Below are 12438 nucleotides of genomic sequence, written 5' to 3' on the forward strand. Positions count from 1 at the left end.
TCCTTCACTATCTAGTTAAATACACCAGACAGCTGTTCTATTTCTCCTTCACTATCTAGTTAAATATACCAGACAGCTGTTCTATTTCTCCTTCACTATGTAGTTAAATATACCAGACAGCTGTTCTATTTCTCCTTCACTATCTAGTTAAATATACCAGACAGCTGTTCTATTTCCCCTTCACTATCTAGTTAAATATACCAGACAGCTGTTCTATTTCTCCTTCACTATCTAGTTAAATATACCCGACAGCTGTTCTATTTCTCCTTCACTATCTAGTTAAATATACCCACAGCTGTTCTATTTCCCCTTCACTATCTAGTTAAATATACCAGACAGCTGTTCTATTTCTCCTTCACTATCTAGTTAAATATACCCACAGCTGTTCTATTTCTCCTTCACTATCTAGTTAAATATACCCACAGCTGTTCTATTTCCCCTTCACTATCCAGTTAAATATACCCACAGCTGTTCTATTTCTCCTTCACTATCTAGTTAAATATACCAGACAGCTGTTCTATTTCTCCTTCACTATCTAGTTAAATATACCAGACAGCTGTTCTATTTCTCCTTCACTATCTAGTTAAATATACCAGACAGCTGTTCTATTTCTCCTTCACTATCTAGCTGTTCTATTTCTCCTTCACTATCTAGTTAAATATACCAGACAGCTGTTCTATTTCTCCTTCACTATCTAGTTAAATATACCCACAGCTGTTCTATTTCTCCTTCACTATCTAGTTAAATATACCAGACAGCTGTTCTATTTCTCCTTCACTATCTAGTTAAATATACCCACAGCTGTTCTATTTCTCCTTCACTATCCAGTTAAATATACCAGACAGCTGTTCTATTTCTCCTTCACTATCTAGTTAAATATACCCACAGCTGTTCTATTTCTCCTTCACTATCTAGTTAAATATACCCACAGCTGTTCTATTTTTCCTTCACTATCTAGTTAAATATACCCACAGCTGTTCTATTTCTCCTTCACTATCTAGTTAAATATACCCACAGCTGTTCTATTTCTCCTTCACTATCTAGTTAAATACACCAGACAGCTGTTCTATTTCTCCTTCACTATGTAGTTAAATATACCAGACAGCTGTTCTATTTCTCCTTCACTATCTAGTTAAATATACCAGACAGCTGTTCTATTTCTCCTTCACTATCTAGTTAAATATACCCACAGCTGTTCTATTTCTCCTTCACTATCTAGTTAAATATACCAGACAGCTGTTCTATTTCTCCTTCACTATCTAGTTAAATATACCAGACAGCTGTTCTATTTCTCCTTCACTATCTAGTTAAATATACCAGACAGCTGTTCTATTTCTCCTTCACTATCTAGTTAAATATACCAGACAGCTGTTCTATTTCTCCTTCACTATCTAGTTAAATATACCAGACAGCTGTTCTATTTCTCCTTCACTATCTGGTTAAATATACCAGACAGTGAAGGAGAAATAGAACAGCTGTCTGGTATATTTAACTAGATAGTGAAGGAGAAATAGCAGCTATCTGGTTAAATATACCCACAGCTGTTCTATTCTCCTTCACTATCTAGTTAAATATACCCACAGCTGTTCTATTTCTCCTTCACTATCTAGTTAAATATACCCACAGCTGGTCTATTTCTCCTTCACTATCTAGTTAAATTGAAAGAGTGCGTCCCTGCTTTTGTAAATAATACAACACATACACACGCAATCATAGGTCAATCTACGCCCCAAATTCACTGTAATTGTTTCTATGGCAAGTCATTCAGTCATCATGATAGAATACCGTCCATTCCAGCTCCTCAGAGTTTATAACAGAAAAAGCCCAGTAGAGTAGACCAGGCTCAGGAGAGAAAACATGGCAGGGGGTCCTGGATAAAATATTGCCCACTTTATAGTGTGGTGTACTGCTGTAGCCCCTCCTGTGTGGGGCACGGTGTGTGTGAGACAGGGATAATGACCTGGTGTGAAGTCTCAGCCTGTCTGATTACCTGTCAGAGAGTTGCACATCCCAGATCTAATTCCAAAAGCCAACGTTTAGGGAAAAGGCCGGAATAGCATGTTTAGGGATATGTTTATCTTTCCTCGGTTCCATTGGCTAGCATGATTGAGGCAACCATTCACATTTGGACACACATTTTTCAATCTTCACAAGTCTCCTCTCGGTTTACCTTTTTCAAATGTGTGATATCAACAACAGTCCCGAATGCCATGCTCTCCTGCTCTGGGCAGCCAGACAGAAGAAGGATAGAAATATGGGATAGTCCTATTTTTAGATAAAGATTCATTTTAATGTGAGAGACAAGTAGTTAATAGGTAACAAACAGTGTTGTTGGTTAGTACGAAGTGAGGGAGAGCAAAGAGGTGAGAAGAGGCCAAGGAAAGGGGGGAGGGGAAGAAAGGAGGAGGCGAGAAGATGCCAGGAAAAGGGAGGGGAAGGAATGGGAGACAGGACAGGACAGGAAGAGAGAGGATATGCCCAGGGCAGGTGTATATACACGTATCTAGCAGAGATAAGAGTCTCCTTTTCATAACACATTATATAATTTATACTATCAAGCAGACGCTTTCACCTCCCTACAACTCAGGTGGTGGAAGTTAGTGGGCATTACTCACTATAACTGGACTGATCAGACGACACACAACCCAGAATTCTCCCTGGTAAGGCCTAATTAAGCAGTTATGACTAAGGCCCCGTTTCTCCTGGTACTGTAGCCTACTGCTCTGAATGGATAGTGGATTCCACTGCAGTCACAATGTGGTTGAATTATTCTGTTCAAACTTGCAGATATATATCTGCATGATAGTTCTCCTGATTATCGCTCCCTAAAAGTTCCACAAGCATGTTGGAGTCACTGGATGGATGGCAATGGATGAATGAGGAAAAACAGGAAAAAGATTTCTGCTGCCATGGCACTTCCACTGTTATACAGTATCCCTTGACATGGCAGGCAGGGTGGCGGGTGGGAGTTAGGTGGAGGAGAGCGAGGGGTGTTTCGTGAGACAGGGTGAAAACGGTTTGCAGGAGTTGTTGTTTGCAACCAGAGGTTGGGTGTGAAAATCTGTTTTCCCAAGATTGTGTGTGGGGATGTGGATCTCACACACACACACACCTCTGCCAGTTGTGTGAGAGGTGCTGAAGTACAGCATCTCTCAGCTGTAAACTTGCGAATTGATGAGCTGAATATTTCCTTACTCTCCCCAGTGTGTGACACACCCACACACCCACTCTAACGGTGACAGACAGCTATTACGCAAGCAACGAACACACCACTTCGGTTTTATTGAGATAATTACTGCATAAGTGCAGGGTTGTTTAAATATGACTTCAAACGGAATTCAATCCGGGCAGGCGATTCACAGGCGGGCGTCGTTCCAACCTCGCTTTCACTGACGTTAACGCCGTCTCATTTTACGCAACGTTTAATTATGACAACGCTGCTCTAAATACAGGAATCCAATTAATTGGCAACACTGTCATTTATCCCCCCCTCATTAAACACCGGTGATTTATTGTCAAGTCAGCAGAGAGGGGAGCGGTGATGAGAGGAGGGGCTGTGTCAGTAATGACAATAGCTAGCAGACAGAGCTGAAGGAAGTGAGGGTTTACAAGTGCTGCTGTTCTACACAAGCTGCTACAGATGGGCGGACCGTACCCACTTACTAAGCTGCTACAGAGTGACAGACAGTACCACTTAGTAAGCTGCTACAGAGTGACAGACAGTACCACTTAGTAAGCTGCTACAGAGTGACAGACAGTACCACTTAGTAAGCTGCTACAGTGACAGACAGTACCACTTAGTAAGCTGCTACAGAGTGACAGACAGTACCACTTAGTAAGCTGCTACAGAGTGACAGACAGTACCACTTAGTAAGCTGCTACAGAGTGAGACAGTACCACTTAGTAAGCTGCTACAGAGTGACAGACAGTACCACTTAGTAAGCTGCTACAGAGTGACAGACAGTACCACTTAGTAAGGCTTCAGTGGGTTCACTACAGAGGTGTTTATGTAGACTGCGACCTGCTGCAGCCATCATACTAGACAATGTGTACATTTTGGAAAGGGTTTGAACATGAGAGCTGCACACCACACACACACACACAAAACATATTTAGTTATTCAGAGAAGACAAATGACAGGTTACAGTACAGATATTAATTACTGCATATATTTATTAGTATTAAGCTTTAATCTAAAATGTCTTGACAAAAATGATTTTTTTTTTTTTTTAACTGTGCAGACATGAAACATTACTATTGGCAGCATATCAGCATGGTGGAAAGATAATCAGAACGGCTTCAAGGTAGCGCAAATTAAATAGCAGGTTGTCACATGGCTCTGGAAATTACAGGTACCAGAGTCAGGTAATGAGGGCTATCTTATTTAGGCATGTCTGGGCCCGTATTCATAAAGGGTCACGGAGTAGGAGTGCTGATCTAGGATCAAATACGCCTTTTAGATTACAATGAATAAGATTCCATGGACAGTGTGGACCCGATCCTAGATCAGCACTTCTACTCGGGAAACAGTTGATACATGTACTTACAGCCCCTGGTAGTTACTGTTCACTGTGCAGTCACTCTCCTCTTCGTTATTAATACTGATGTGATATCCCTCCTTGTTTGGATAAGAGTGGTTGTGTACAGACCATCCACTCTACTCCTCAAAATGGAGGAATTCTCACTAGCTCACTGATGCAGTGATAAACACACCCTCCATTTTGTGAAGTAATTTGGGAAATCAGCCAACAACAAAAAGAATACTGTGAAATAAACTGAACTCAAGCCATTCCCTCACACTGTGGTCTCTACATAGGAGGGGTCCTCAGCTAAATCATCATGATCACCTCTCCCCAAAAGCAGCAATATAAGCATTATAAACCTTGAGGTATTTCTTTTAACCAGTGCTGGAAAGTAAAGGATTCTTTAATGCTGTAAAGTTAAAATACATACAAAATCCTTTCTTCTTTGTCAACACTTTGAAAGCCAGCACTGGCATGAAACGGCTGACTGTTTATTGTATTGTCATTTTGGACCATTATCAGTCTGTAACAATATATGCAGCAGGCTGTTGGATCATACACTACCGAGCTAGCCTGCTTCCATTGTTGCTAGAACCATGCTGGAAAGGTCCATGGGAAAAGCCTTCAGAACCAGCAGTTTGGTTGGGGTTGGTATGATCGTGTGAAAAGGGTACATATGAAGTGAAGGCCTGGTCTGAGATCTGGTTTGATATCTGTAGGATAGTGAAGTATTGGTCTGTTATCTGTATAAGGATAGGTTGGGTGGGGGGGTGCCCCCCCTTGGGTTGTGCCGTGGCGGAGATCTTTGTGGGCTATACTCGGTTTTGTCTCAGGATGGTAAGTTGGCGGTTGAAGGTATCCCTCTCGTGGTGTGGGGGCTGTGCTTTGGCAAAGTTGGGTGGGGTTATATCCTGCCTGGTTGGCCCTGTCCGGGGGTATCGTCGGACGGGGCCAAAGTGTCTCCCGACCCCTCCTGTCTCAGCCTCCAGTATTTATGCTGCAATAGTTTATGTGTTGGGGGGGGGGGGGTAGGGTCAGTCTGTTATATCTGGAGTATTTCTCCTGTCTTATCCAGTGTCCTGTGTGAATTTAAGTATGCTCTCTCTAATTCTCTTTATTTCTCTCTGAGAGACCTGAGCCCTAGGACCATGCCTCAGGACTACCTGGCATGATGACTCCTTGCTGTCCCCAGTCCACCTGACCGTGCTGCTGATCCAGTTTCAACTGTTCTGCCTGCGGCTATGGAACCCTGACCTGTTCACCGGACGTGCTTCCTGTCCCAGACCTGCTGTTTTCAACTCTCTAGAGACAGCAGGAGCTGTAGAGATACTCTGAATGATCGGCTATGAAAAGTCAACTGACATTTACTCTTAAGGTGCTGACCTGTTGCACCCTCTACAACCACTGTGATTATTATTATTTGACCCTGCTGGTCATCTATGAACATTTGAACATCTTGGCCATGTACTGTTATAATCTCCATCCTAGCCACCGTGATTCTACACCTGCATTACTTGCTGTTTGGGGTTTTAGGCTGGGTTTCTGTACAGGACACTGAGATATCAGCTGATGTAAGAACGGCTTTATAAATACATTTGATTTCAAATTTGATAGTGTAGCTCTGGTCTGATATTTGTATAAAGATGGTGAGGCCCTGGTCTGATATCTGTATAAGCATAGTGAAGCCCTGGTCTGATATTTGTGTAAGGATAGTGAAGCCCTGGTCTGATATCTGTATAAGCATAGTGAAGCCCTGGTCTGATATTTGTGTAAGGATAGTGAAGCCCTGGTCTGATATCTATATAAAAAGGTAGTGAAACCCTGGTCTGATACCTGTATAAAGGTAGTGAAACCCTGGTCTGATACCTGTATAAAGGTAGTGAAACCCTGGTCTGATATCTGTAGAAGGTAGTGAAACCCTGGTCTGATATCTGTAGAAGGTAGTGAAACCCTGGTCTGATATCTGTAGAAGGTAGTGAAACCCTGGTCTGATACCTGTATAAAGGTAGTGAAACCCTGGTCTGATATCTGTAGAAGGTAGTGAAACCCTGGTCTGATACCTGTATAAAGGTAGTGAAACCCTGGTCTGATATCTGTAGAAGGTAGTGAAACCCTGGTCTGATATCTGTAGAAGGTAGTGAAACCCTGGTCTGATACCTGTATAAAGGTAGTGAAACCCTGGTCTGATATCTGTAGAAGGTAGTGAAACCCTGGTCTGATACCTGTATAAAGGTAGTGAAACCCTGGTCTGATATCTGTAGAAGGTAGTGAAACCCTGGTCTGATACCTGTATAAAGGTAGTGAAACCCTGGTCTGATATCTGTAGAAGGTAGTGAAACCCTGGTCTGATACCTGTATAAAGGTAGTGAAACCCTGGTCTGATACCTGTATAAAGGTAGTGAAACCCTGGTCTGATATCTGTAGAAGGTAGTGAAACCCTGGTCTGATACCTGTATAAAGGTAGTGAAACCCTGGTCTGATATCTGTAGAAGGTAGTGAAACCCTGGTCTGATATCTGTAGAAGGTAGTGAAACCCTGGTCTGATACCTGTATAAAGGTAGTGAAACCCTGGTCTGATATCTGTAGAAGGTAGTGAAACCCTGGTCTGATACCTGTATAAAGGTAGTGAAACCCTGGTCTGATATCTGTAGATGGTATAACAGGGGAACTGTCCTGTCAACCCCAACCTCTGGCTTGGGACCCCTTGACTTCAGATCAGACTTGGGTTCAAGTTAAAAATAGATATTACATTTACTTTATCTGTGCTTGATTGAGCTTGTCTGACATCATGGAACGATAGAATCATCACAAAACGACAAAAAAAAAAAATAAAACCTGGCTCTCTAGGCAAGCTAGAGCAAACGGTACACATATTTAAACGATTTCAAATAGGATTTGTGGCCCAGGGTTGCTTCAGATGAGTTTGAATGGAGTTGGTTACACACACACACACAACAGTATAGGGTAGTACGACAGTGTATTATCAAATCTCCATCATGAACATCTAGTCACCAAATTGTTAAATTAAGACAATGTGTTCATTTATAGTTGTTAAATTAAGACAATGTGTTAATTTATAATTTAAGACTGTGCTTCTAATAATGTTATCCAAGTCACTACCTTTGTGGTGACAGTTTAAGATTAGATGACATCTCTCTCAGGGTTTGACGTGGAGCTTTCTTCTGCACTACAACCTTAAAACATGCAGAAAATAAACACGCAGAAAATAAGGATTTTGTGTAAACATTCAAAGGGGTTAGAAGCTACAGAATTACCCTCACGTTAGGTCAGAGGTCAACAGATGACGTCAAAGGATTAACCAAGGTCTCCCATCTGTTTGATAAGTCTGCGAGGTTCCGCCCGATCTGAATCCAATCACTGACCACCACCAACCACCAAGTTCCAATGTCCATAATTGCCTACCACTTAAAATTCACCTCCAAATACATTGCTGCTTCATTGTAAGTAGTATGCTAGTGTTGGATATTGAAACAGAGCTACTCGACTGACTCTCCCTCTCCCTGCTCTCTCTCGCTCTGTGTGTGTGTGTGTGTCTATGTGGAGGGCCTAGTGATCCTCGAAGCCGGGCATGGGGAAGGGACGTGCGAAGGCCTCCACTCGTTTCCTCAGCTCTGCCATGCGGGCGACTGTCTCTGGATCCTCCAACAAGAAGTTCTTAAAGTCTGCAAGTTTCCCTGGAGAGAAGACGAGAGTAGAGCAGATGTTTTCAGCTTTTGTGTCACTTCCTGTATTTTAACACCAATGGCTTGCGTTTTCTCGACTGAGTCACTGTTAGACATCGCCATCTCTTTGGGTTAGCTAATGAACTTAACTGGCACTTCTTCCAGATCGTTACAGGAGATGGAAGAAGTGTGATAAGAAAAAGACCCTGACTTTAGATTTAAAACAACGTTTCAGGCATCATGGCCACCATCAGAATGTACAAACACATGGACTTCATCCCAAATGGCACCTGGGAAAATAAGGCTCCGGTCAAAAGTAGTGCGCAACGAAGGTAATAGCTTGGCATTTGGGACACAGAAAAAGGCAAGACGGGGGGGGGGGGGGGGGGGGACTGATTAGGTGAACTGATGAAGTACACACAGCTGGTGAGGAAGAGGAACTCACCAGTCTTCTTCTTGACGTCCAGGGCGATCTTAAAGCCTTCATCCATGAACTCCACCACCTGGACAAAGTCTGTCTCCTTGAACTGTCTGGAGGTCAGCGCCGGGGCACCTGGGAGTTAGGAATAGGAGGAGCGTGTCAGTGATAACCAGGGACACAGAAAGCTCAGTTATATGCATGGTAATTCAAGGTTAACGTAGGATAGATTTGTTTATAATAATAAAATGTAGCATTCCACAGGAATAGATTCTTGCATCTCTTTTTTACCTCCTGACAAAACATCAAAACAGCATTTGGTTATTTTAGTAGTGATGAATAAATAAAGTAAACTAAATTAATAGTTCAAAACATTAAAATCATCTTTCTGGTCACAATGTACACAAAAACAGAGCATGCCATTGTATTCTGAATGGTAAAACGGGGTTCCAGCCTGCGGTGTTCCAGCCTGCGGTGTTCCATCCATGGTAAAACAGGGTTCCAGCCTGCGGTGTTCCATACATGGTAAAACAGGGTTCCAGCCTGAGGTGTTCCATACATGGTAAAACAGGGTTCCAGCCTGAGGTGTTCCATACATGGTAAAACAGGGTTCCAGCCTGAGGTGTTCCATCCATGGTAAAACAGGGTTCCAGCCTGCGGTGTTCCAGCCTGCGGTGTTCCATACGTGGTAAAACAGGGTTCCAGCCTGCAGTGTTCCATATGTATTAAAAAAGGGTTCCAGCCTGCGGTGTTCCAGCCTGAGGTGTTCCATATGTATTAAAAAAGGGTTCCAGCCTGAGGTGTTCCAGCCTGAGGTGTTCCATATGTATTAAAAAAGGGTTCCAGCCTGCGGTGTTCCATATGTATTAAAAAAGGGTTCCAGCCTGCGGTGTTCCAGCCTGAGGTGTTCCATATGTATTAAAAAAGGGTTCCAGCCTGAGGTGTTCCAGCCTGAGGTGTTCCATATGTATTAAAAAAGGGTTCCAGCCTGAGGTGTTCCAGCCTGAGGTGTTCCATATGTATTAAAACAGGGTTCCAGCCTGAGGTGTTCCATATGTATTAAAAAAGGGTTCCAGCCTGCGGTGTTCCAGCCTGCGGTGTTCCAGCCTGAGGTGTTCCATATGTATTAAAAAAGGGTTCCAGCCTGCGGTGTTCCAGCCTGAGGTGTTCCATATGTATTAAAACAGGGTTCCAGCCTGAGGTGTTCCATATGTATTAAAACAGGGTTCCAGCCTGAGGTGTTCCATATGTATTAAAACAGGGTTCCAGCCTGAGGTGTTCCATATGTATTAAAACAGGGTTCCAGCCTGCGGTGTTCCAGCCTGCGGTGTTCCAGCCTGAGGTGTTCCATATGTATTAAAACAGGGTTCCAGCCTGCGGTGTTCCATATGTATTAAAACAGGGTTCCAGCCTATACATCACATACACACTCACTCAGGTGTTATATTCTGGGCCAAGTGGTCCAGAGAGTGTGACACATTACATTTACATTTAAGTCATTTAGCAGACGCTCTTATCCAGAGCGACTTACAGTAGTGAATGCATACATTTCATACATTTTTTTTTCTGTACTGGCCCCCCGTGGGGATCGAACCCACAACCCTGGCGTAGCAAACACCATGCTCTACCAACTGAGCTACAGGGAAGGCTACCTAGCTACAGGGACACCCACCTAGCCTGAGGCCCCCAGGCGCCAGGGCACTCTTGTCCCCAGGGCAGGTGTTCTTGTTGGCTGTGATGGACACCAGCTCCAAAACTCTCTCTGCTCTGGCTCCATCGATGCCCTTAGGCCTCAGGTCCACCAGCACCAGATGGTTCTCCGTCCCCCCTGAGGAAACAAATACATTTTATATGAAGCATACCACTTCTTTGTTTACGTGAGTGCTCTCCACTTTTTGACCAGATCGCTCCTGAGAGAAAACAGTCAGCAGGTAACTGGTTAGAAAACATAGTACAGTAGTACCTGACACCAGCGTGTACCCTTTGCTCAGTAGGGCCTCAGCCATGGCCTTGGAGTTACGCATCACCTGGCCAATGTATTCTCTGAACATCGGTGTCTGGGCCTAGACACAAAGAGGGAAAAGTGTGAGTCAGTTCACACTTTAGGAGAAGAGTGAAAAATGGGGACACAGTCGCGGTGTGGACTTATGGATTCATGGAGAAAGAGACCCGAAAGAGAAGGTACCTGTTTGAGTGCGACGGCCACCCCAGCGATGGCGTGGTTGTGGGGTCCCCCCTGCAGAGAGGGGAACACAGCGAAGTTGACCCGGTCCTCCAGGTCATATTGGATCTCCCTCCCCTTCTTGTCCACAGAACGCACACCCTTACGGTAGAAGATCAGACCAGCCCTGGAGGGGAGACAGAGAGAGAGAGAGAGACAGAGAGAGAGAGACAGAGAGAGAGACAGAGAGAGAGAGAGACAGAGAGAGAGACAGAGAGAGAGACAGAGAGAGAGACAGAGAGAGAGACAGAGAGAGAGACAGAGAGAGAGACAGAGAGAGGTAGGTCAGTTTGGAGTTGAAGTTAACACATTTGCAACTCAACACCATGTACAAACAGACTGTTGCTAAATAAGTGCACACTTCGGGATAAGTGTGGAGAATAGGGAAATATACCCTTTCTTTTTGTTCACAAACATGTTGTTGCTCTACTTTAATTCATTAGGTAAACTACATGTAAAATAATAATCAGATTAGCTTCTAACAAAATGTCCTCTCCACTAATCCCACCCTCACAAGCCTGTACCTGGATCCTCAGAGGGACTGGTGTGTTGTGGAGGAGACCATGTCAGCATACACAGCTACGTAACATACCTGGTTCCTCAGAGGGACTGGTGTGTTGTGGAGGAGACCATGTCAGCATACACAGCTACGTAACATACCTGGTTCCTCAGAGGGACTGGTGTGTTGTGGAGGAGACCATGTCAGCATACACAGCTACGTTACATACCTGGTTCCTCAGAGGGACTGGTGTGTTGTGGAGGAGACCATGTCAGCATACACAGCTACGTTACATACCTGGTTCCTCAGAGGGACTGGTGTGTTGTGGAGGAGACCATGTCAGCATACACAGCTACGTTACATACCTGGTTCCTCAGAGGGACTGGTGTGTTGTGGAGGAGACCATGTCAGCATACACAGCTACGTTACATACCTGGTTCCTCAGAGGGACTGGTGTGTTGTGGAGGAGACCATGTCAGCATACACAGCTACGTTACATACCTGGTTCCTCAGAGGGACTGGTGTGTTGTGGAGGAGACCATGTCAGCATACACAGCTACGTTACATACCTGGTTCCTCAGAGGGACTGGTGTGTTGTGGAGGAGACCATGTCAGCATACACAGCTACGTTACATACCTGGTTCCTCAGAGGGACTGGTGTGTTGTGGAGGAGACCATGTCAGCATACACAGCTACGTTACATACCTGGTTCCTCAGAGGGACTGGTGTGTTGTGGAGGAGACCATGTCAGCATACACAGCTACGTTACATACCTGGTTCCTCAGAGGGACTGGTGTGTTGTGGAGGAGACCATGTCAGCATACACAGCTACGTTACATACCTGGTTCCTCAGAGGGACTGGTGTGTTGTGGAGGAGACCATGTCAGCATACACAGCTACGTTACATACCTGGTTCCTCAGAGGGACTGGTGTGTTGTGGAGGAGACCATGTCAGCATACACAGCTACGTTACATACCTGGTTCCTCAGAGGGACTGGTGTGTTGTGGAGGAGACCATGTCAGCATACACAGCTACGTTACATACCTGGTTCCTCAGAGGGACTGGTGTGTTGTGGAGGAGACCATGTCAGCAT

At 44.3% G+C, this 12438-nt stretch overlaps 1 protein-coding gene across 1 annotated transcript in view; it reads right to left on the bottom strand.

Moving 5' to 3' along the window:
* Positions 1 to 7483: 7483 nt before the first annotated feature.
* shmt2 (serine hydroxymethyltransferase 2 (mitochondrial)) overlaps positions 7484 to 12438 on the bottom strand; it is a 34981-nt gene continuing 30026 nt past the window's right edge. The window contains exons 8-12 of the mRNA XM_045691910.2: positions 10810 to 10972; positions 10588 to 10687; positions 10297 to 10452; positions 8652 to 8759; positions 7484 to 8218 (exon numbers count right to left, since the gene is read on the bottom strand). Of these exons, the coding sequence (XP_045547866.1) occupies positions 8091 to 8218; positions 8652 to 8759; positions 10297 to 10452; positions 10588 to 10687; positions 10810 to 10972 (655 nt within the window). The 3' untranslated portion in view covers positions 7484 to 8090. The remainder of the gene's footprint in view (positions 8219 to 8651; positions 8760 to 10296; positions 10453 to 10587; positions 10688 to 10809; positions 10973 to 12438) is intronic.

Source organism: Salmo salar, chromosome 12 (genome assembly GCF_965601325.2).
Source record: "Salmo salar chromosome 12, fSalSal1, whole genome shotgun sequence".
Classification (NCBI taxonomy): domain Eukaryota; kingdom Metazoa; phylum Chordata; class Actinopteri; order Salmoniformes; family Salmonidae; genus Salmo; species Salmo salar.